The 21,082-nt window shown below is 41.4% G+C and overlaps 1 protein-coding gene across 2 annotated transcripts in view; it reads left to right on the forward strand.

Annotated features, from left to right (window-relative positions):
* The window catches only part of rorc (RAR-related orphan receptor C), a 32,267-nt gene extending 11,566 nt beyond the window's left edge, over window positions 1-20,701 (forward strand). For both annotated transcript variants that reach the window (XM_035389557.1, XM_035389566.1), the window contains 10 exons: window positions 14,149-14,234; window positions 14,624-14,765; window positions 15,127-15,483; window positions 15,660-15,794; window positions 16,297-16,418; window positions 16,853-16,985; window positions 17,110-17,217; window positions 17,435-17,545; window positions 17,911-18,020; window positions 18,899-20,701. In XM_035389557.1, the coding sequence (XP_035245448.1) occupies window positions 14,149-14,234; window positions 14,624-14,765; window positions 15,127-15,483; window positions 15,660-15,794; window positions 16,297-16,418; window positions 16,853-16,985; window positions 17,110-17,217; window positions 17,435-17,545; window positions 17,911-18,020; window positions 18,899-19,063 (1,469 nt within the window). In that variant the 3' untranslated portion in view covers window positions 19,064-20,701. The remainder of the gene's footprint in view (window positions 1-14,148; window positions 14,235-14,623; window positions 14,766-15,126; window positions 15,484-15,659; window positions 15,795-16,296; window positions 16,419-16,852; window positions 16,986-17,109; window positions 17,218-17,434; window positions 17,546-17,910; window positions 18,021-18,898) is intronic.
* The last annotated feature ends 381 nt before the right edge of the window (window positions 20,702-21,082 follow it).

A 21,082-nucleotide genomic window follows, 5' to 3' on the forward strand; every position in this document is an offset into this window, starting at 1 on the left:
CAGTCAAGTTACTGTGTCTGATAGGACTTGTATCTATCAGTAATTCGGTGTACACAAATTCTATACAAACACTAAAAATCAAAATTCAGAGAAGGGATATGAAAGTCACATAAATTCCAAAATGACAAGATATTTGTTTCTGATTTTGTTTTACTTGGATGTGGATTTTTTAAAAGCAGGTAAATTTAGAATAGGTAAATTTAGAATATTTGGTAGAATTGTATTTGTTGGCTATATTGTGAATAAATGTAACTTCTCTGAAACCCACAGGTTTGCTTCATTCTCATACTGAATTGCATTGATTTCTACATAATGTGTTGTTGCTTGAGTTGTTGATTGTCCACATTACTTGCTCTGGCATTTAATATTGAATACCACAGAGCTTAGACTAAAAAATAGGTATCATGAAATGGAACTGGTTTCCAGAGTTATATTACTGTTGTCCAACCACTTCTGTGCTATGAACCATGCGCAAATGAAACACAACATAGAAGGAACTAGATCAGGTCGTTCTTTTGTCTGTCTGCTGTCATCCTCTCTCAACAAGTATAGATTATCTTTTGTCCACTTTCTTTTATTTCTCTCTTTCTATCATTCTGTTCTATTTTTCTTTCTGTGTATTTAATGTCTTCAACTTTCTTATTACAAAATCAGTGTTGCAATTTTGATGACATCAATGTTATTTACGGGAATGGTATTCCAGTAATGATACGATGAGTTTAATAGTAGGCCTACTAATATGAGTATTAGTACTGCTGCTTCCACTAATAATAATAATAATAATAATACCAACAATAATAATATAAATGTAATATATTATCATAATATTTTTCTTTTACTTTTAATAAGGAGGTATTGTGACAAAAATAAATAAATAGCTAAATATTTTAAGCTACTTTCATAAGCTTCAATTCAAAGACCAATTATAACTTTTTCTATTTGCTAAATTTAAGGATCTTTCATAGTATTCAACTTAAACTCATTTAAATAATAGGATATTGCATATGCATTGTGTAATGTGCTACTATAGTTTGATTTATAATATTTCCTTTTCACTCTGATCTCTTTCTATGTGCATTTACACAGTCATTTATTCATTTTAACGTACTTCTTAATCAAGTCATATTAAACATTTAAATCATTGTTTGCGTGCTTGCATACATTGCTATGCAATCTGAAAGGATACGTGGCCTGTATTAACAGGATACTGTGCTATTACTTTGTGATAGGTTGTCACTAGTAAAATAAGAAGACTGTAATATAATTGAAATATGTGTGATTTGAGTTTAGATTGTTAAGTATTTTGAGTCACGCAGCTGGTGTGGATAATCAGCCACCACTTTTTCTGCTCTGAAGCACACGTCTCACCTTTGTGGTAAATGTCTCTATTTTGAGATGACTATATATTTTGTCTTTTTTCCTTTTTTCAACACTTTCAAAACCTGTATCAAAAACAGAAAAAAAAATTCCACCTGTGTCACCCCACATCACTCACTGGCAAAAACCACGGAGTCGAGCGATTTTTTAGGCATGTTCCTGTGCATATTTTTGCAAGCAGTTTAAGAGTAAGTTTAATTTTAGTTATTTAGTCACTTGTCCTCTTCATATTAGGTAACTGAATTATTACATTGTATTTAATAATTAGGGAATGATTGTTTCCAGGTCCATATTCAAGACTTAAATCTAGTACTAAGAGAAATTGTCACAGTCACAGCATTTGTTGGTGGAACAATTGCAAGCCATAAGTAAGACTTGAACCTAAGGGTGTCAGTGAACGCATCTCATAGCATTTGATACCAAGAACACCTTTTGCTGGAGAGATTTAATACCAAGCACACCATTTCGCTGGAGAGACATAATATGGTGATAATGTGCATTTTCGTGCCTAAAAGGAAGTGATTGATGGAGAGATTGATGTTGAGGCAGGTAGCGCAGCGATAGCTGGCTCACCCAGCCTTGTGAATGTGCGAGGCAGAGGGATCACAGGAAAAGCTTAAAGATGTATTTATAAACTTTACATTTATAAATACTGCAGTCTGAAGCCTCGCTGGAGATGAGCGGAGTAACCACAGCTCTCACCCTGCACCAGTTTGCCGCGCTCTCGGGCAACAGAGCACAGCTGCTTTTGGCTGTGGTCGTCTGTTCCCGACGCGGGCGATGCACTACCAATGCAGCTGGCTGCAGCTCCGGTCCTCATGGCACAAGGGGGGGGGGGGGGGGGGCACACACCTGTATTGGAACAACATCTATCTTAAACAGGGCGTGTGGCTGCGAAGGCCATTTAGGATCCCGGCGGTAATATTGCCCTTTTGCCGTCATGTCACCGGAGACACGGCAGCTCACCGTTTAAGTCATACTGTCGTGCTGTGGTTACAGCGGCAGTGGCAGCTCTGCGCAGTCACAGTGCTGAGAGCTCCTGCAGTTTACAGCGCTCGCGGACGAGCGTAAATGCCGACCGCGATCTTTAGACGCTTAAATTTAGCCGGCTTGATTTCATTAGGAAGATAATGGTGCGTTGGGCGTGGTGCCACAGATGTTTATGGAGCCGATATGAGTCCTGACGTTGAGCAGTGGACTCGGTTTAGGTCCGAACACACTGACATTTTCTCGGGTGTTGTCTTCATAATATCGGTTAAAAACCTTGAGTCCGGGCAGGCCCACTCAGACCTCCCCCTTTGCCGTTTGTCTCCAGATTCAGTGGGATTAAGCTAAAACAGCACTGCTTTCAAGTTAAATACACGTCTTTGGTTTGGTGCTGACATACATGAACCACTAACATTTTGAACGTAGGATTGCATAATTTCATATTATTGAAATGTTAACCCTACGCAAATAGAGTAGTTTTGTACAGAGCAATATGATTGGTGTTATTTACAAAAGGTGACAAAAGAATTTATTTTACCTGCTGGAGATCGAGAGATGCTGACTTTATGTCATATAATACAATCATAAATACTGTAATTGTGGCACTTAAACTGACTACTATTTTTGGGCTATGGATTACGGCTATTATGGAGTGTGTTTTACTATTAAGTACGCAAATGTTCATAGGTTGTTGTTAGATGTCAAAGATTTATTCACAAAAAATAATGTACATTAAAAAATGTCCCAGTAAATTCAACTTAACATGTCTCCCAAATTACTGCATTAATTCACCTAGTTGAACATCAGGAGCAGTGCACAGAAATGCATTCTGCTTTTTTTCATCATATATTTGTGGATTATTGTTTAGGTACTGTATATAATAGCAATGTATAAATCTAAGTTCACTATAGTATATTTACAAGACAAATTCAGATTTTAAAAAATGAATAGAACTGTAGACTTTAGGTAAATGTCGTTTTTGGGGGGCGATTTTTCTTTCAGTATGAGTGTCTCAGATCAAAGTGCTTGCCTTGTAGTCATGCATGCAGTCACTACCTTTAAGCTAAGCTTTCTTGTACTTCAAAGAGAAGATACTGAAATCATAGTTTTTATATTTGCAAAAAACCCGTTTAAATCAAAGAGAACATTCACATTTCTACCTTTTTAAGTTATTCCTACACCTCTACTTTCTCAGCCGCCTATTAACTCTTGATTACTTCACGCAAACACTTTCTGTAACTTGATGACAACCATGAGACTTTCTCTGTGAGAGTATGATTGTTATAATTTGACATTTTTTTCCTCCCTCCATCTTTCCTGTCTGTCTTGATACTGGTGCTGAACGGTCTTGATTGCTTGAAGTAAAAACGTGGACCCTATCTGATTAGATATACTAATTACTGATGGTAAACCATGCATTGGTTTAAAATATGTAGACAATTTATTTGTGTTTACTCTGGAAAAAAGTGTTGAAGGAACCTTTAAAGTTTTGATTTAATTAAACACAATATGACATAATTGTTCCTGCACATAATTGGTCATGAAATATGTACATTGTTAAAAATAAAAAAGTACTTAAAATCATTCTGCAGACTTATACAAACTAAGTTTTTTAACTGCAGGATATGTTACCATGGGGTTCCTAGTTTAATATTTTCTCCAAATCCAGAGTATTCATTTTCTGAAGAACTAACCTTTTTTGTATATGTAGTACATTCTTTCCAGTTTTTATTAATCATGCTAGAGCAAGATGGATTTTCTAAATGCTTTTTGTTTATCTGAATTGTTTTCAGATTTTATTATACCTTCTGTGTATTCTGACTGTCTGTTATAATGATTATTTTTGTTTATTTTCTTCATCACTTTGGCATTCCTGCTCAATTAGATATTGTTCTTGAATGATTAAATTTGTACCCAAATTTGTAAGTGCATAGGTGTGCCGATTGTATGTAACTGTTACTATAAGTGTGTGATTACTTGGTTTTGATAAGCTAATACTAAACCTTTCAAGGCCGTTGGGGAGAAATCTGTTTAGATTCCCTTTTGGTTATGAGATAGTGTTATGATGAGAACATTCTCCGAACAGTCTAAGAAATAATTTATTGTTCTAAGCAAGTTCTGTAGAGTCATATAAATGTTTTCCAGGGATGTTGCATACTTGTAATGCCATCTGAAGCAAAAACTGAAATGCAAGGTTCCTTGCTAATTTTTCTGATGAATTTGACATCAGTAGCCATCAGTGCCGCCTATGATTCAAATTTGAGTCCGACTGGAATTAAGATTGGAATTGTGTTCTAAGATATTACTACAGTGTTCCTTATGATTTAAAAATAACAAGGGACATCCAGCAAATGGGACAAATTTACATTTTGGAATTTAAAAAAATATTTCCAGGAGTTTCCTGGAAACCAAAGATTGTTAGCTAAATGTGCTTATGTCTGCGTGTCTTATGTCTTTTTTTTGTTGTTTTTATATGAGCGTTCTTCCCTGTTTGTCTATATCACTTCAGAAGTTGACATCTAGGACCTATATGACAGCATTGAAATTTGAAGTTTGAAATCTGTCAAGGCATAGTCTGTTTTAATTAAAATGGCCCTTGTGTCATAATTTACATCTAGTTTGTGTGTATATGTGTGTCTGTCTGTGTGTGTGTGTGTGTGAGAGAGAGAGAGAGAGAGAGAGAGAGAGAGAGATTAACACTTTGTGAGCATAAGCTTCATATAAAACACCAGAAGTTAGGTGTTGCTATTTGAACATTTTCATTTACCTGGTATAGGTACTGAACTTTTTTTAATTCTGTTGTCACATGTTGGCACGTCTGAGTTCCTTTCTGTAGTTACGGAGGGTTTCCGTCTGTGGAAGATTGAGGTTTTTCTGCAGTTTACCGTGCAATGTGCTGATGGGGGAATTTTGAAAACAAAAACTGCTGATTTCGTTTTTTTTAACCCCTATGACTTTCAACTTGTTCTGTATGTGTGTGTCTCATGAGCTTGTTTGTTTACTAAACCCTTTGAACAATTATTTCCAGAAACTTCATTTTACAAACAATTTTCCATTGTCTTCCTCTGTTCTGTACATTTCCATTTGTCCTTCTCTTTCACTGGATCCTCCACTGACAAAAATCTCTCGTTTGCCTGGTATTTGGTATTTACTGTAGGAGAGCAAGGTACTGTGAGAGAGTGAGGTACAGAGAGACAGAGCGAGATAGTGATTACCAATCTGTCTGCGGCTCAGAGTTGCATAATGGTAGCATTTATCACCGTCACTAAATCATTTTACATCTCTCTTGCGCATCCAGGTTCTCTCTCTTCTGCAAGGCTTTGCGTGTGTCTTCTGAATTTGACCCCATGTTCTCATTGAGCTTGCTTGGGTTGTTGTGACAGGCTTTGTAATTGAGTAAAGCTGATAAAAGGGTCGGTTTCCTAGGTAAATATTTGGAAATATTGAGCCAGGATAACTTGGGGACAAACCGGTAGTCTGCAAAGGGCACCATATAATGATTTTCAGATGAATTACATAAGTTAGTATAGTATGTTTGCTGTTTAATGCCTCATAGCACTGATAAGAGATGTGACTAAGGCAGAGTTTTGATTGAATGTGAAGGAAGCAAATCAGGGACACAACAGAAATGGTCTTAAGTCATTGGTGTTGATGTGTTTTTAGATAGGCATACGGTGTACGTGTTAAAAGAGGCCGTTACTGCTGATTCAGCTGTTCATACTGCTCCCACGGCCTCTGTGGGTTTACTCAAGACTTCTGTGAAGTGAACTGGCATCGTATGAGATTGCCGAACGAGATACATCCGAACTCAACTGTAAATATTTACAACTGAAACTGCCGATAACCGAGCCGTTCTCCTTGCATGGCCACAGCTCCCACAGTACACTGTTCATGTTGGCCAGGCGCATATCTTTACACTGTAGTTGTAAAGAACCAACAAAGACTTGACGTAATTTGAACGGAGATTAGATGACACTGCGAAAATGCAGCATACTGGGGAAAGCCAGGTACACAGACCCAGTTGGGCCTGTACAACGCTGACTTTCATATATATCTGTGATGGATTTTTTCAGCAGCGGTTTGCTTGTGTTTTAATAAAGTTGAAAAAAAGGGCCGCACTTCTGCACGATCTGATTTTATTTTTTATTTTTGTCAGAACGTCTCAGCACAGACGCGTTTCGGCACGAACGCGTCTGTCGGCGCGAAACGCGTCTGTGCCTAGACGTTCTGACAAAAATAAAAAATTAAATCAGATTACGCAAAGTGCGGCCCTTTTTTTCCCGACTCTATTGATTTACACTTTTTGGTCCAGCACTCTGAAAGTTTCAAACAAATTTTGGGAGTGAAGCCCGTTTTCTGTTTTTGCTTGTATTTTAATCAGTTTTCAGGAGCAAAACTAAACGAAGAGAGCAGGGAGGTGCACATATCAGCCTCATCTCTTATCAGATACTGAACTAACCAGCTTTCCACTGGTTACTTTTTTTTTTGTCAAAACTTAAGATATCTGCTTCTGTTCTCTATCATTGTGCGGTCTTGGTTGGAGAAAGAGCGATAGAGTGGGGTGGAGCGATAAAGAATGAGAGCTGGAGAGGTGATCGCACAGCTTCATTTTTGCCTGTATCAGCATGTGGTTTGAGAGGACACAGACACAGACAGCAAGGCAGAGGAAAATGAAGAGATATTTGTCCTCTATCAGTTTGTGGTTTCGGTTAGCGAGAGGAGGGAGAAAGAGAGAGGCGGAGTAGGTAGTTATTGGGTCTGTTCCAATCGATGCTGAGTTTCATTCAGAAGGCTGCTGAATTGAACTTCCTTTTCCACCTTTTCACTCTCGCCCTCCTCTTCTACCTACGTCTTCCTCCTCTTCCTCGCGTGCATTTTATTTTTCTGAGCAATCATCGTCCAGTTCCTCCCGTCTTTTTCTGCTCGTGGCCCTGTGCTCTTCCTCAGGACTGTTTTTGAAAGCGCCCAAAGGTCACGAGCGAGAGGATGTGTCGGTTGAGGCCTGGAGCTGAGGTGGCAGGGGATGTTTGGATATCTGGGCTGGTTTGATGTAGCAGCGGTTTGCGGAGAGACAGCAGTTTTCAGCAGTTTTGTGCCCTGCGAGTGCTCGTCCACAGTTTGTGCCCTTTTTGAATTCAAATAATCTGGCTGTAGAATGTGGCTGGTACTGCCGCAACTGATCTAATTTCAGTGAAAGAGAGAGAATATATTGTGTGTCTGTTTTTCTGTCTGTCTGTTAATGTATGTGTGTGTGTGTGTGTGTGAGTGAGTGAGTGAGTGAGTGTGTGTGTTTCTGAAATATACTATTTGCACATTAAATGTGGATACCTCTGTGCACTCAGTGGGTAACTATGCAAGTGTGTGAGTAAGTGTTATTCTCTGGCTTTGTGTGGGGTTTGTGGTGTCAGTGTGGGCCTCGGGTGTTAACCTTGAAAAAGCTTGAGTGTCACAAATTCTGTTGCAGGGCCATATCAGCAGATTTGGGATTCAACTTTAGCTTCAAAAATTTTGTTTAAACTCCATGTCAGTGAGAATCTCCTGCCCTCTCTATCAGCCTTGTTTTTTCACTACAGGGAATGTGTCATTGTAGCGGCATAGATGGTGATCATATAGGGCCGAGGGCAGTGGCATCTGAATTTTAGAGAAAAAGCTTTCTCAGTGAGCCTTTCTCAGTGAACAGGGGGGTACATCAGGTGGCTATAGCTTTCCCCCTGCATGGACTCAGTACCTTTTAACAAACATGCCAGTCAACATGTACTGAAATTGAGCTTGTCTTATGCAACACAGTTCTCATTTGTTCATTTGTCATTTGGTTTTTGCAGTTAATATCCCTCTCCTCAAATTAACCTCAGATGGATTTTGTAGAGTATTATGGTAATGCTTAAACCAAAGGAAGCCAAAGGAGAGATGTGAATACTTCTCTCTGTAGCCCTTTCTCTTTTATTTGATGTAGTAGGTGAGGTATTTCCAGGCCTTAGAAATTGCTGATTGAAGAAAACTAATGAAGGTCAAAGCGCTTTGATATTTGTATGTGACTGTGGGTGTATGTTTCTCTGTTTGCATTGGCCTGTGTGCATATATTGGTCTTGTGAATGTGTGAGTGGGTTTGTGATAGTGTGTGTATGTGTGTGTGTTTTGTGTGCGTGCACGTGTGTGTGTGTGTGTGTGTGTTTTGTGTGTGCACGTGTGTGTGTGTGTATATGTGTGTGTTTTGTGTGTGATTGTGTGTGTGTGTGTGTATGTGTGTGTTTTGTATGTGATTGTGTATGTGTGTGTGTGTGTGTGTCTCTGTTTTGTGTGTACGTGTGTGTGTGTGTGTGTGTGTATGTGTGTGTTTTGTGTGTGTGTGTGTGTGTGTGTGTCTGTTTTGTGTGTACGTGTGTGTGTGTGTGTCTGAGAGACAGAGAGACAGAGACAAGGGGGCTGGAAAGAGAGACATTCAGTGGTCTCAGCTCTCAGGTATTTCACTTCTGATTCTCACCCACAAACAACAGGAAACCATCCTGACCCACAACCTTTCACTGTTCACTCAAAGTCACTGTCAGGCACTCAGATTCACTCTCGCATTCACTCAAACCCACGTTTGTTCGCACAGAAACACATGCATCCCAGTTTCCCAGGTTTCCGAGTGCACAGAGACAAAATGTTGTGCTGTTCTACTTGAGATGCCTACTTGCTTGGTCATATATGCCTAATATGTGGCCATAGGTTTTCACTGTTCCCACAAGCTGGCACAACCACACCCTTGCTCTCTTGTAAAAGCAAACCTCTGCATTGTAATTGTTGAGACTGTCTGGTTATTTCACATTTTTTCAGCTGTACTGGTGTTACATCAAACACCATGCCTGTGTCACCCTTAGGCGTCCTTTGTGCTTGCAGGCCTATTTTCTCAAGTGCTTTCTGGGAGTTCCTTCCTTGTGCATAAAATTGGGGCATATAAATCGGCACAGTGACACACATGCTTTGGCACACTGACACACTAAAATAGCACAAACACAGAGAAGGACTCAAACAGTGTAACATTTCCGATACCTTTTTTTGATCAAGTCTGCATTTGTTTGTATACATGTTAGGGATCGTTTTTTTTCTTCATATTGCTGCATAACCACAGATTGAGTGAGTCTTGGGAGCAGGGTTTGACATTATGCGGGTACAATTTGGTAATGGCTTGCAACTCGTTCATTCTTACTAGCCACTTTGGCGGGTGATGTTTCGATAGCATCAATTATTGTAGTTTCCAAAAGGCATCTGAAATAGTTAAGTCAATTCGTGGTGATACTTCATGATACTACAACTCTCATATTTGTGGCAAAGATCTGCAGTGTACAGATTTTGAAATTTAAACGATCTTAGAAGTGCATGTTTTATTAAAGATAACTTTAGATTTTTTAGACAGATTTTTCTACTCACACACACACACACAGACTGTTTCCTCAGGTTGGATAGCTGTAATCGTTCTGTACAAATAAAATGTTATGTCCAAACAAATGCATGCAGATACAATTACCTAGGCTATATTTTTTACTTTTTTGGGGGGAGGGGGGGATTTTGGGCTGGTGAAAATGCTGAGTGGCTACTGACTTTGGGAAACCACTTGCCTCAGTGGCTGTTGAGGCAAAAAATTAATGTCACTCCCTGCCTGGGAAGATTATGCCATGGCACAAAAAACTATGCAGAAAAAGTAGTGAGTACTCAAGCTATCCTTGAGAATGGAAAACTGTTCTGTGAAAAATTATATAACAAGTAGCGGGAGTATGCTGTGACAGACAAAAAATAACCCTGCTGAAAATTCCAGCTGAACGCAGCTGGGATTCTAAGCTGGTTTAACATCGTTTAAACTGTGTTTTTGATGTTTCTAGCTGGTCATAGCTGGTCTGTGGCTGGTCATAGCTGGTCTACAGCTGATCAAAGCTGATCAAAGCTGATCAAAGCTGGCTTCAAGCTGGACCAAGCTGGTTAAGCTGGTAGAGCAAGCTGGTGGCCTGTTTGGAAAATTGGAATAATTATCCACGCCAGAATAATCAGCATTGACCTGTGCGATGCATTATACTCAGTCATCCCAAACAGGTCATTTGGAAAGACGGCCAGCCAGTCGTGGTCCAGGAGTGGTGGGAGTGTAAGGTAGTGAATGAACGAGACACACAGAAAAAGCCTTTGACCTGGCTAACAGCCACTTCGGTGTGTGCCCTTCTGGATAAATAAGGTACATTGAGAAACATATAAATCGAAAATATTCCAAAAATGACAAGATGACACAAAAAGGAAGGATCGGGAAGAAAGCAGCTGAGAAGTTCATGCAGCTTACCGCATCAATGGAGTATAAAGACCTGCCATTGTGTCGGCCTGCAGGCCTATGGCCACCAGGGGCCATATTTTTATTAATTTCCTTCAACGTCTGTCTTTACTTGGCTAGCGAGAGTTGAAATATCTTGTTTCTGGACAAACACATGGCCATGGATTAGCTTTTCCTCATAACCTTCCTGTTTTATTCAGTCATCGAGGTCAGTTTGGATTGCTGTGTGAAAGGTGATTGCAGTTTTATGCAGCTATGCCTTTATCATTTCTTCAATGGGAAACTAAAATGATATACAACATAATATCAAATACGTCAACATCATATTCGAGGTACACTTCATATGTGTGTTAATGTAGTGCAGACTCAAGGCCGTCAGTGTTCCCCTTTGCACAATATATATTTTTGTGATTGCACAAGTAATGCAAAGTAATGTCTTGGCGTACAAAACGAGCGGACTTGCAAAGCGAAACCGTTATGTTCGGTTCAATATGTGGTTTCCACTTCCCTCTTACCAATAACTCATTTAAAATTCTCTGCCACTTCCTGGCTATCCCTCGAAGATGTCTTCACACAAAACCTACGCGTACCGCTGACCGTGGGCACACCTCACATGATCACGAATCAGTGAGCACCTTTATGGGTGTGATCTAGGAATGCCTAGATGGTACAGTACCTCCACTGAATTATGAGTAGTTTGATTATGTCTTAACAGCTGATAAGTAATTGGCCTACAGGCTTCATAGCAGCTAAAACAGGTTTGTCAGACATAATAAACCTGTTTTAGATTATGTCGTACATATCAGACATATCTACGTTCTTGTAACCACTGGGGGATAATACTGTATTATTTTGTATTGTGTTCTATTTTGTAGGTTCCTGTTCATTTTTTGTAATGGTTTACAGATAGGTTGAGCGGGAGAAAGAACGAGAGAGAGAGAGAGAACAACAGAACGGCGGAGAGGACAACTGGGGGGAGAGAAGGGGGGGATGGGGATTCCTGGCAATTGAAGAAGAGATGAAAGACGGTATTACTGGCAGCCCTGTCTTTTGTGAGTGAGAAAAGGAGTGGGAAAGAGTGAGATAGAGAGCTTGAAAGAGGGATAGTCAGACCGAAAGAGTAGTCAGTAAACCACTTAAAAAGACCCTGAGGTTGACACCTACGAAGCCTCCGCCTCTCTCCAGCCTTAAATATTCCACCCTCTCCCTTTTCTGATATCTTTTGGCTTTTTCAATGTTATGTTTTATCTTGGCAACAGTCCTGTACACTATTCTGTTCTTTAAAAACACACTCTCTCTCGCTCTCTCTATATATATACATATATATATATGTGTGTGTGTGGATAAACAGAAAACAATTAAAATAGGAACTTACATCCTGAAATTGCTGAAGATAAGATAAAACTGCCAGTAAAAGTAGTTATAAAAGAACAGAATAAATATGATGATTACAGAAATTCATTCAGTTGAGTATTCAGTGTTATCACTCATCAAGATTTCATGTTGTTTCATGTTGACCTTAATTTTCTCCAGTGTGAAACTAAATCTAATCACTTCTCACTGTTAAAGAAGTAACTGCCCTGTGATCTCATCATCTTTGGCATAATGTTGTCTGGTGTGCACTGTTATATTAATTTGGAAATACTAAATCAAATTTCATGGATGGATGAACAGTTTGACTGATGATTTTGGATATTGGGATAAAAGCATTTATTAAAAGCATTTATTTTCTGATCAGATTGTAGGAAACTCCTCAGATACACCAAACAGTGGAAGTATCTGAGTGGTGAAGGAACGCGTGTAGTCTTACCCAGTGCTACTGGAATGGGATTCAGTAAATGGTATCTCGATTATCGGACTCCAAAATTCTACCCTTTCCACTGTGCTAACAGTTACTCATAGAAGGAGGAGACTGCTTTCCACCAGTAGTGTGGCTCTGTACAGATCGCTGTCTGTCTTGGTATATGCAGACATGCCTCTAGCTTGTGTAGCCTGCATAGATATAATTGTGTATCTTGCTCTAACACTAGTGTATCGGTGAGTGACTACGGTGTGCAGAGTTCTATGTATATCTTAGGACCTTAAAACTGCTTGGTGTTAAAAACAGTCAAACAGAAATGGCAGGTCAGTGCAGTGCGTTCAATAATGGAAATATGCAATGGTGCAAAAGTGCGTGCGTAGTTGAATGGCTATACGCATATGATGCGCAGGAGGCCGTGCTGACGAGTCTCCCCGAACCATTACATTTTTACCCTTATATGCCCAAAAAAAAGATCAAAGGAAAACCCCAAGCCATCAAATAAAGACACAATCATAACTAAACAGTACATCACTGAAATCTGCTTGCACTGTCTCTGTAAGCATACCATGATTACACTGTATTGTGGAGAAACTAAGGTTCACTTAATGCTGATCCAGTAAGATGTACCCCTGCAGACTCCCTTTCAACACAGTAAACACAGTCTGTTTTCTTTTGGGGGTCTGATAAGGGGCACACTTTCGTAATCCACCCTACAGATAAAATGACATAACAGGGACTTGAGTCCCTTGAAAACATTACTCATTTATCCTGGCTTGATCCTTGTTATTATTCATCAAATACTGATTTGTGCATGTGCAGAAATGGCATTGACGCACAAGTCACTTTTTCAGTGTCGCTACGGCGGTTATTAAAAAGTGGGTTTCCTTGCAAAAAATAAAATTCTGCTGAAAAAATTGTTTAGCGCATTTGTGTGTGTGGCAGTTGTCAGTTGCTTGGTTTGTGATAGGCCACTTGCATTTGACCACATGACCACATTCACAGACCAGGCTTCCAAGAAGTCAACAGGCTAGATTTACTGAAATATACATGGTAGAACACACACACACACACACACACACATGGAGCACCTGCACCCATAGGCCATTTCTTTTTTTTAAGGTGTTTGTGCTCTACATGTCTGTTTTACTAATGTTCTTTATGTCCTCATTATACTCATTACCATTCCCCAGCCTTCCCTCCTTGCTAACTCCCCTAACTGTCCCTTTCCTCCTACTCCCCACCCTGATCTCTCTCTCTCTCTCTCTCTCTCTCTCTCTCTCCATCTCCCGCTCTCTCAATTAGAGTGGGATTACTCTCTGTGGCCGCACAGGATTAATTTCATTACGCAACATTTGTGTATGCCTGTGTGCGCGCATATATACATGCACGTGTGGGTATTTCAGTAAATATTCCCTGTTCACTTTGTGGAAGCATGGACTGCGAATGTTGTTCTTTTCAATAGCCTACCTTTCCCTTTGTGCTGTTATGATGTCAGTTCATGTTTCTGTGTATTTATTGGAGAGACAAAGGAACACTTGGGAGATTGCAATAGAAGAGAATTGAAACGACTGCTGCTACAGAAAATACACTCACCGCTACCCCCTGCTGGGCAATATATTCAACAGCAGCTTTGCTTTCCATCTGGGGTTCTTTGTAATTGTGTGGGTGTTGTTTATGTTCGTCTGTGCAGCTCAGATTGAGGTGATTCCCTGCAAGATCTGTGGTGACAAGTCATCAGGAGTACATTATGGAGTCATCACCTGTGAGGGCTGCAAGGTGGGTCAACTACTCCTTACTACAGCCTTAACAGCCACCTCATTAATGTTCATAACATCACAACATTTATTATCTTGGCAAAAAGAAAATGCCCGTCCTCATCATGAATCTACTCATTATTTGTTAACACGTCTGAATATTTGCTGAAGAAATAAGGGAGTCTCTCTTGCTTGAGAGCCCTAAGAACACTGCCTCACTCAGGACTCCAGCTTATATCCTACTCTGCAAATTGAACACCCTAACCTAACGTGTCTTACTGGTAGCACAGTAGTGGTTTCTCCCACTGCTGCTTGCTGCCTTTCCTCATTTGTAAACCACTTCTCTCTCCATCCCTGCCTCCCTCTCTCTCCCTCTCGCTTTCTCCCCCTCTTTTGATTTCTGTTTTTCAGGGCTTCTTCCGGAGGAGTCAGCAGTCCAGCGTGTCGTACTCCTGCTCGCGCCAGAGCAACTGCCCCATCGACCGCACGAGCCGCAACCGCTGCCAGAGCTGCCGGCTGCAGAAGTGCGTGGCCCAGGGCATGAGTCGAGACGGTGAGGCTCGCGTCTCGGGGCTGAGCGTGCGGAAAGACACTCTCGAACGCTAACAGGGAGAGATGGTGTCATTGGGCACGAGGGACACAGGAGATGGGGCTGTAATTAGAGTGTGTGTGGGGAGGGGGAAGGAGGGGAGTGAGTGAGCAGGCGACTGTGACGTCACAATGTTCTCAGTATCAGTGGCTATCATTGCTTTCATGGTTGCTGTCATTACTGTTATACTTCAGCTATTTATTAATAGCAGCCCATTTAATTATTTTTTCTATCAATGTGGCATTTTGCTTGAGAAGACAGAAAGGTGATCAAGGAAAAGATTGCACGGCTGATCTTTTCCTTGATACTCCTAACTCTGCTGCAGCTGTGAAGTTTGGTCGCATGTCGAAGCGGCAGCGGGACTCTCTCTTTGCTGAGGTGGAGAGGCACCGGCAGCAGCAGCAGCAGCTCCAGGCCAGCCCTGACGAGGCCCCGCCCACTCTGCCGTACCACAGCAAGGAGCCCCGTGACCGCTCGCCGCACCTGGACCAGCCTGCCGCTCCAGCCTACCCCTTCCACATGGAACCAGAGCTTCCCTCCTGCCCTCCTGACATGCACGTCTACTTGGGCTGCTCCCAAGGAAAGTCCCCGGCTCTGGCCTCGGCCTACAGGCACTCGCTCATGTTACCGGTGCCCAGCTCACAGAGCCGGGGGGACTGCGGTGGCCAGGGAGAGGGGAGAGGTGTGTGCGCTGGTTCTTCTCTCCACACAATGCCCAAATTATCAGCATGTATAAATCTCTCATTCACCTCCCTCTCCACCCTCCCTCTATTGCCTCTCCATCCCTTTTTCCTCTGTCCCACTGCCTCTTCCTGCCCTCCCTGTCCACCCTCTCTCCCTTTGTCACCCCATCCACAGGACAGAGGTTTAAAGTGTTTGATTCTCAGCAGCGGTCCCCTGATCAGCCTGGGCTGGGAATGTCCAGAGGGGACATTGGGGTGAATTATGAGGACATCTTCTGCCCCTACCCCACGTCGTCGCTGCTGCACATAGGTGAGAGCACAAGCCAGAGGAGGCTGTGACCAGGATTCACGCAATAAATTAAACAGTTCTTTTTTTTCACACCGTGTGGCTAATTTATTTCATGATTGCTTTAGAAAATAAAAGAACTGAACATATTAAATCTTGAGTCAAAGTTAAGGACAAATGTTCACTGAACACTGACTCACCTTGTGGGCATGTCACTGTGATAATGTAATTCTATTTTTAGTTAGTGAGATGCAGCATCATTGATGGTAGTATGTATTACCTTAAAAAAAACAGCTCAATCATTCTTTTTCTCTGGTGAGTGGGAGTACCATTGGCTTCCTTCAGATGATGTGCAACTGTGTTGCCTGGTTGTGTCCCCTGTGGTGTGTGCTGATTGTGCCGTGTTGTTGTTTAGTACTGCTTATACGCAGACCCTGCGTTATCCCACACAGAGGGCACTTGGCGTTAGCATTCTCGTGACTGTAAGGCCGTGTCGATTTTCTGTCGGTTTCGTGTGGCTGTGCAGAGGAGGTGTGTGCCAGCATCGTGCGCTCTCACCGGGAGACCAGCCAGTACCGGGTGGAGGAGCTGCAGGCCCTGAGGTGGAAGGTCTTCAGCAGAGAGGAGATCCACGCCTACCAGAGCAAGGTACCGTACACCAGCACGCCAGACAGACCAGAGTGCAGCTCCGCCACCCCTCAGCGTGCAGCTCCCTGAGGTCATAGGTCACACGGCAGAGGAAGCAGGAAGTACATAGAACAGTCCTGTGATACAGCTTAAGCACAAAAGCAAATCACAAAGGCACCCGATGCAGTTATTGCCATTTATATTTCAGTTATTTCCCTCACGGTTCAGCTCCCGAGGGCAGTGGGCGTCATTGTCAGCAATAGCAGTAGGAACGGGGAAGAACATTCCAGCGCTGTTGTACGCGGAACAGATGATGGAATGATAAAGCACATTCTCAGTAGGGGCAGGTGTGAATTTTGTTGTGCAGATGTTGTTGCAGAGCCCAGCGGAACAGGGGCACGTAGCCTCCTGAGTGAAGCTCCTCCTCCTCCTCCTCCCCTCTCCCCCCTCTGCAGTCGGTGGATGAGATGTGGCAGCACTGCGCGCTCAGGCTGACGGACGCGGTGCAGTACGTGGTGGAGTTCGCCAAGCACATCCCAGGGTTCCGCCAGCTCTGTCAGAACGACCAAATCGTCCTGCTCAAGTCCGGTGAGGCCAGGATGGAGCACCAAGGATGGGGTGGGCGGGCGGTGAGGGTTGCTATGCCAACCCTGTCTTTATGACTAAAGCGAGGATTAGCGCTACGTGTGTTCACTCTTTCTGTTTCTGTCAGGCTCAATGGAGGTGGTTCTGGTGAGGATGAGCAGAATGTTTAATACAGAGAACAGTACAGTCTTCTTTGACGGGAAGTTTGCCGGCAAAGAGCTTTTCAAGTCCCTGGGTGAGAAATGAAAGCCTCACAGCTGGCTGGCATGAACATGACACACCCACACACAAACACGGCTGACTGACACACAAAAACACCAAACCAGTTACAGGGGAGATGTTGGATTAATTAAAAAGCTGACCATCCACTGATGAACGAATACACACACACCGTCTGACAGTTGAACACTTTTTCAATATTGACTGATACCCCCCTAAACTCTCTCTCCCAGCCTGCAATGACCTGATAACTTCAGTGTTTGACCTTGCACACAGCCTGTGTGCTCTGCGGCTGACTGAACAGCAGGTGGCGCTCTTCAGTGCCCTGGTGCTCATCAATGAAGGTAGGAACTACACCAACAATACAAGGAGGCTCCATCCACACCACTGCACTAGGCCAAAAAAGGGAGCAGAAAAACTGTCATGTTTTTTGCACAGAACTCTTGCAGCACTAGAACTCCTACAGTTGCTCAATTTCTTTTACTTAAGAAGCAGCCTATATCCTGCACATTGAAGCTTTGCAGTCGTTGTGTGCCACACACATCTAACAGACTTACAACCATTCAGTGTAAAGAATGGATTGTGAAGCTCCTGACGCTTGCTTATTGTATTAATGGAAATATGTAAATGCAAAACTACTGTATTGTGTGTGCGTGCGTGCGTGCGTGTGTGTGTGTGTGTGCATGTGCGTGTGTGTGTGTGTGTGTAGATCGCCCATGCCTGGAGGAGAGGGGTAGAGTTGAGAGAGCGAGGAAAGAGGTGGAGCTGGCTTTCAACCACACTCTGCGCAGAGATAACCAGGAGGCTCTACTGCACAAGGTGAGCTGTTTTTTTTTTTGTTTTTTTTAAATAAAAGGTTTACATTTCTCATTCATAAAAGTATTGACCCCACAGAGTCAATACTTTGTAGATGGGCCTTTGGCAATAATTACATTGCTGAATATTTTCGGGTGCTAGTGGTTTCTGCTACTCTGTCAGTGTTGTAGCTAGCTTCTTGGTCACTTCTCTGACAACTGTCCTTCTTGTCCAGTTGCTCAGTTTTGCCGCCGGATTTTGGTTTGGGTCGTTTTTATTATTGTTTTTACATTGCACTAATTGGTGCCCCAAGGAGGGTTATTTTTTAAATGGCTTTGCCAACTTTTTAAACAACTTTCTTCAACTATTTGCCTCTTAACAATTTCATCTCAAAGTCGCAAGTCATTTGTCCTCATGTAAGTGTGACTGCTCGGATCTGTTGTTTCAGTTGTGAGACATCACAGTCTGTGATATTTATTCTGAAATCATGTAATTGAACACAGGTGGATTCAAAATCAACATAGGTGTACCTTATTAATGTATTTACAGTGATCTCAAAAAAAATAACTCATATTAATACAAAGCAGATTATATCAAAATTAAAACTTATGTTTTATTTTTGATACAATTATCTAAATAATTTTATATCTAAAAACTTTATTTCATGTTGATATTATGAAGAAAATCCCATTTACTTATTATTTTTGTTTGTTGGCTGTGTTGCTGTAAAAAGATGTATCTGTGCTGTTAAAACCCTTATCAGTATGTGTCCCTTACTTTCAGAGGATGTCAAACTGTGAAAGTAAAATGAAAATAATTGTAGTGATGAAATTAAATAAAATGAGTATCGTGTTTGTCCTGATGGCACCTTTAAATGCTTAAATGTTTTTCTTGTTCCCCAGCTCTACCAGAAGGTGGCGATGTTGAAATCCCTGTGCAGTCTACACATTGAGAAACTACGCTGGTTCCGGCAGCTCTATCCTCTCACTGTGCACTCCCTCTTCCCTCCCCTATATAAAGAGCTGTTTGGCTCAGACTCAGACATGCCCCCTCTGGCCACACACTGAACTGCATCATGGATCCCCCCAGTCACATGTACTTCTACTGACAGTGTTACTCAGATTTTGACATTTTACTTGAAGACGCATTGATTTTTTTGTTGCTGTCAGTACACTTGCCATGTGGAAGGTTATTTGATATCTGATGTAAATCTGCTGTTGCTAAACATTGACATATATAAATGACAATTTACACACACATACACACAGACACGCACATGCACAAACACATACATATGCAAGCACATGCACATTAAGTGGTAAAAAGGTGATCCAATCAATGTGTCTACCTGCTGTGTAATTATATTTTTGTAATTCAGAAAAATGAAAATAGTTGCATTTATAATACATAGTAGGATGAGAACTGATATTGAAATTATTTTTATTGAAAGATAATTTTATAGGGTTAAATGTTTTGTGAAGTAATTATTCAGGTATTTGAAGGCTTTGATTGATTGCAGAAAAAATGTATTGAATTTGCAGAAAATGTTTTAAGCAATTTTGGGAATGATAATCTTGCTGATTATATTTGATAGTGATAAGATGTGTTTTACTGTGTATGAGGGTATGCTTCTGTGAATGTGAGTGTCTGGCTCCTTTCTTGAGCAAATAATCAGGTACTGAAGAAATACAGCTCATTGTAAAATTACGTTAAATACGAATATGGCGCTATCAGTAAGAGATGTGTTATTTGGAATTGAATAACATCAGATCATGCATTACATTATCTGAACATGCAATTATTGTGTTTTTAGACAGGGTCAATTATTTTACCCCTTTAGCATTGTCATGTATTAAGCTACTATATCCAGCTCTGGTGCTTGAGCACCAGAGTCACACGGGGTTTGGAGCTTCTCCATTGTCTGGAGATTGTTCATTTTTAAATCAACCACATTCTTGTTTTACTTTGCGAGTAATGGCTGTGTTAATAGTAGAACTATGGCTCCAGAGCAGGGCAGGAGGGTTGAGTTTATACCCCATCCTTAAAATCTGCACTTTGCGACAGTCACATTACTCCCAGTTACTCTCAAAATAGACCTGATAATACAGCACTGGTGTCCACTGCTGTTCCTGGAGATTCTGAGGGTTTAGAGATGCTTTGAACGATAGATCTGCTGGATGAATGTGGCTCAAGTTCGGCTAGAAACAAGCACCAGAGACAGTAATGGCCCTAGCCTTCGAGGGACCCTAAACAGGCCCCCCAACCCAAAATTATAAATGATATATATGTTAATTATATATCTGGCAATCATGGGCCCTAAGCAGCTGCCTACGTCGTGTATTGGCTCGAGTCGGCTCTGCCACAGATCCATAGTTTGTCAGTGGGCTCTGATTGGCTGTTTTGGGGAAGCTGCGGATACCCAGAAATGATTGCAGCAAAATTACAAAATTGAGGAACCAAATTATCCCTCATGAAAATGACATGTTCCTGTCAGCGTTCCACCATGATACTGTGGAAAGATTAGTGTGGCTTAGTCACATACTCATGTTGTTCAGTTTTAATTTTAACATGAAGGTTACTCGTGGGTCCGTTCTTGGAAATGCTCTTTATGTTTTAACCCCTCAATTTACCTCTATTTGTTAGCACTTAATTATGTATCTATAATTCTGCCAAGGAGAAGCTTGTAATAAACTGGTGAAATGGCAGTGTGTGTTCTGCTTTCAGGTAAATTTTTCAGGTGATCCCCTTACACCCACTGTTATTCAAGTGCCATGGGGGTGCTCAATCAGCCAATCTAATTTTAGTTATAGTGTGCATTTTCCAAAGAATTTTTCACAGTTTGTATACCCGTGTATACCCTCGCCTAAACCCCCACAAAGCAAGCCAGAGGCCACAATAGCAAGAAAAAACATCACCATCAATCTTCCATCCTGGAAACATTTAAAAATTAAATTGTAAATCAGTGGCATCGTGGTTAGAACTCAGTTTTTAGTTTTTCAGAACTCCAGCTGAGTGCCTCCCTGTTTTATACCCACATATAGTTCAGTCTTTTGTTATTAATTGGATGTTTGACTAAACAAACTGAT

Source organism: Anguilla anguilla, chromosome 1 (genome assembly GCF_013347855.1).
Source record: "Anguilla anguilla isolate fAngAng1 chromosome 1, fAngAng1.pri, whole genome shotgun sequence".
Classification (NCBI taxonomy): Eukaryota; Metazoa; Chordata; class Actinopteri; order Anguilliformes; family Anguillidae; genus Anguilla; species Anguilla anguilla.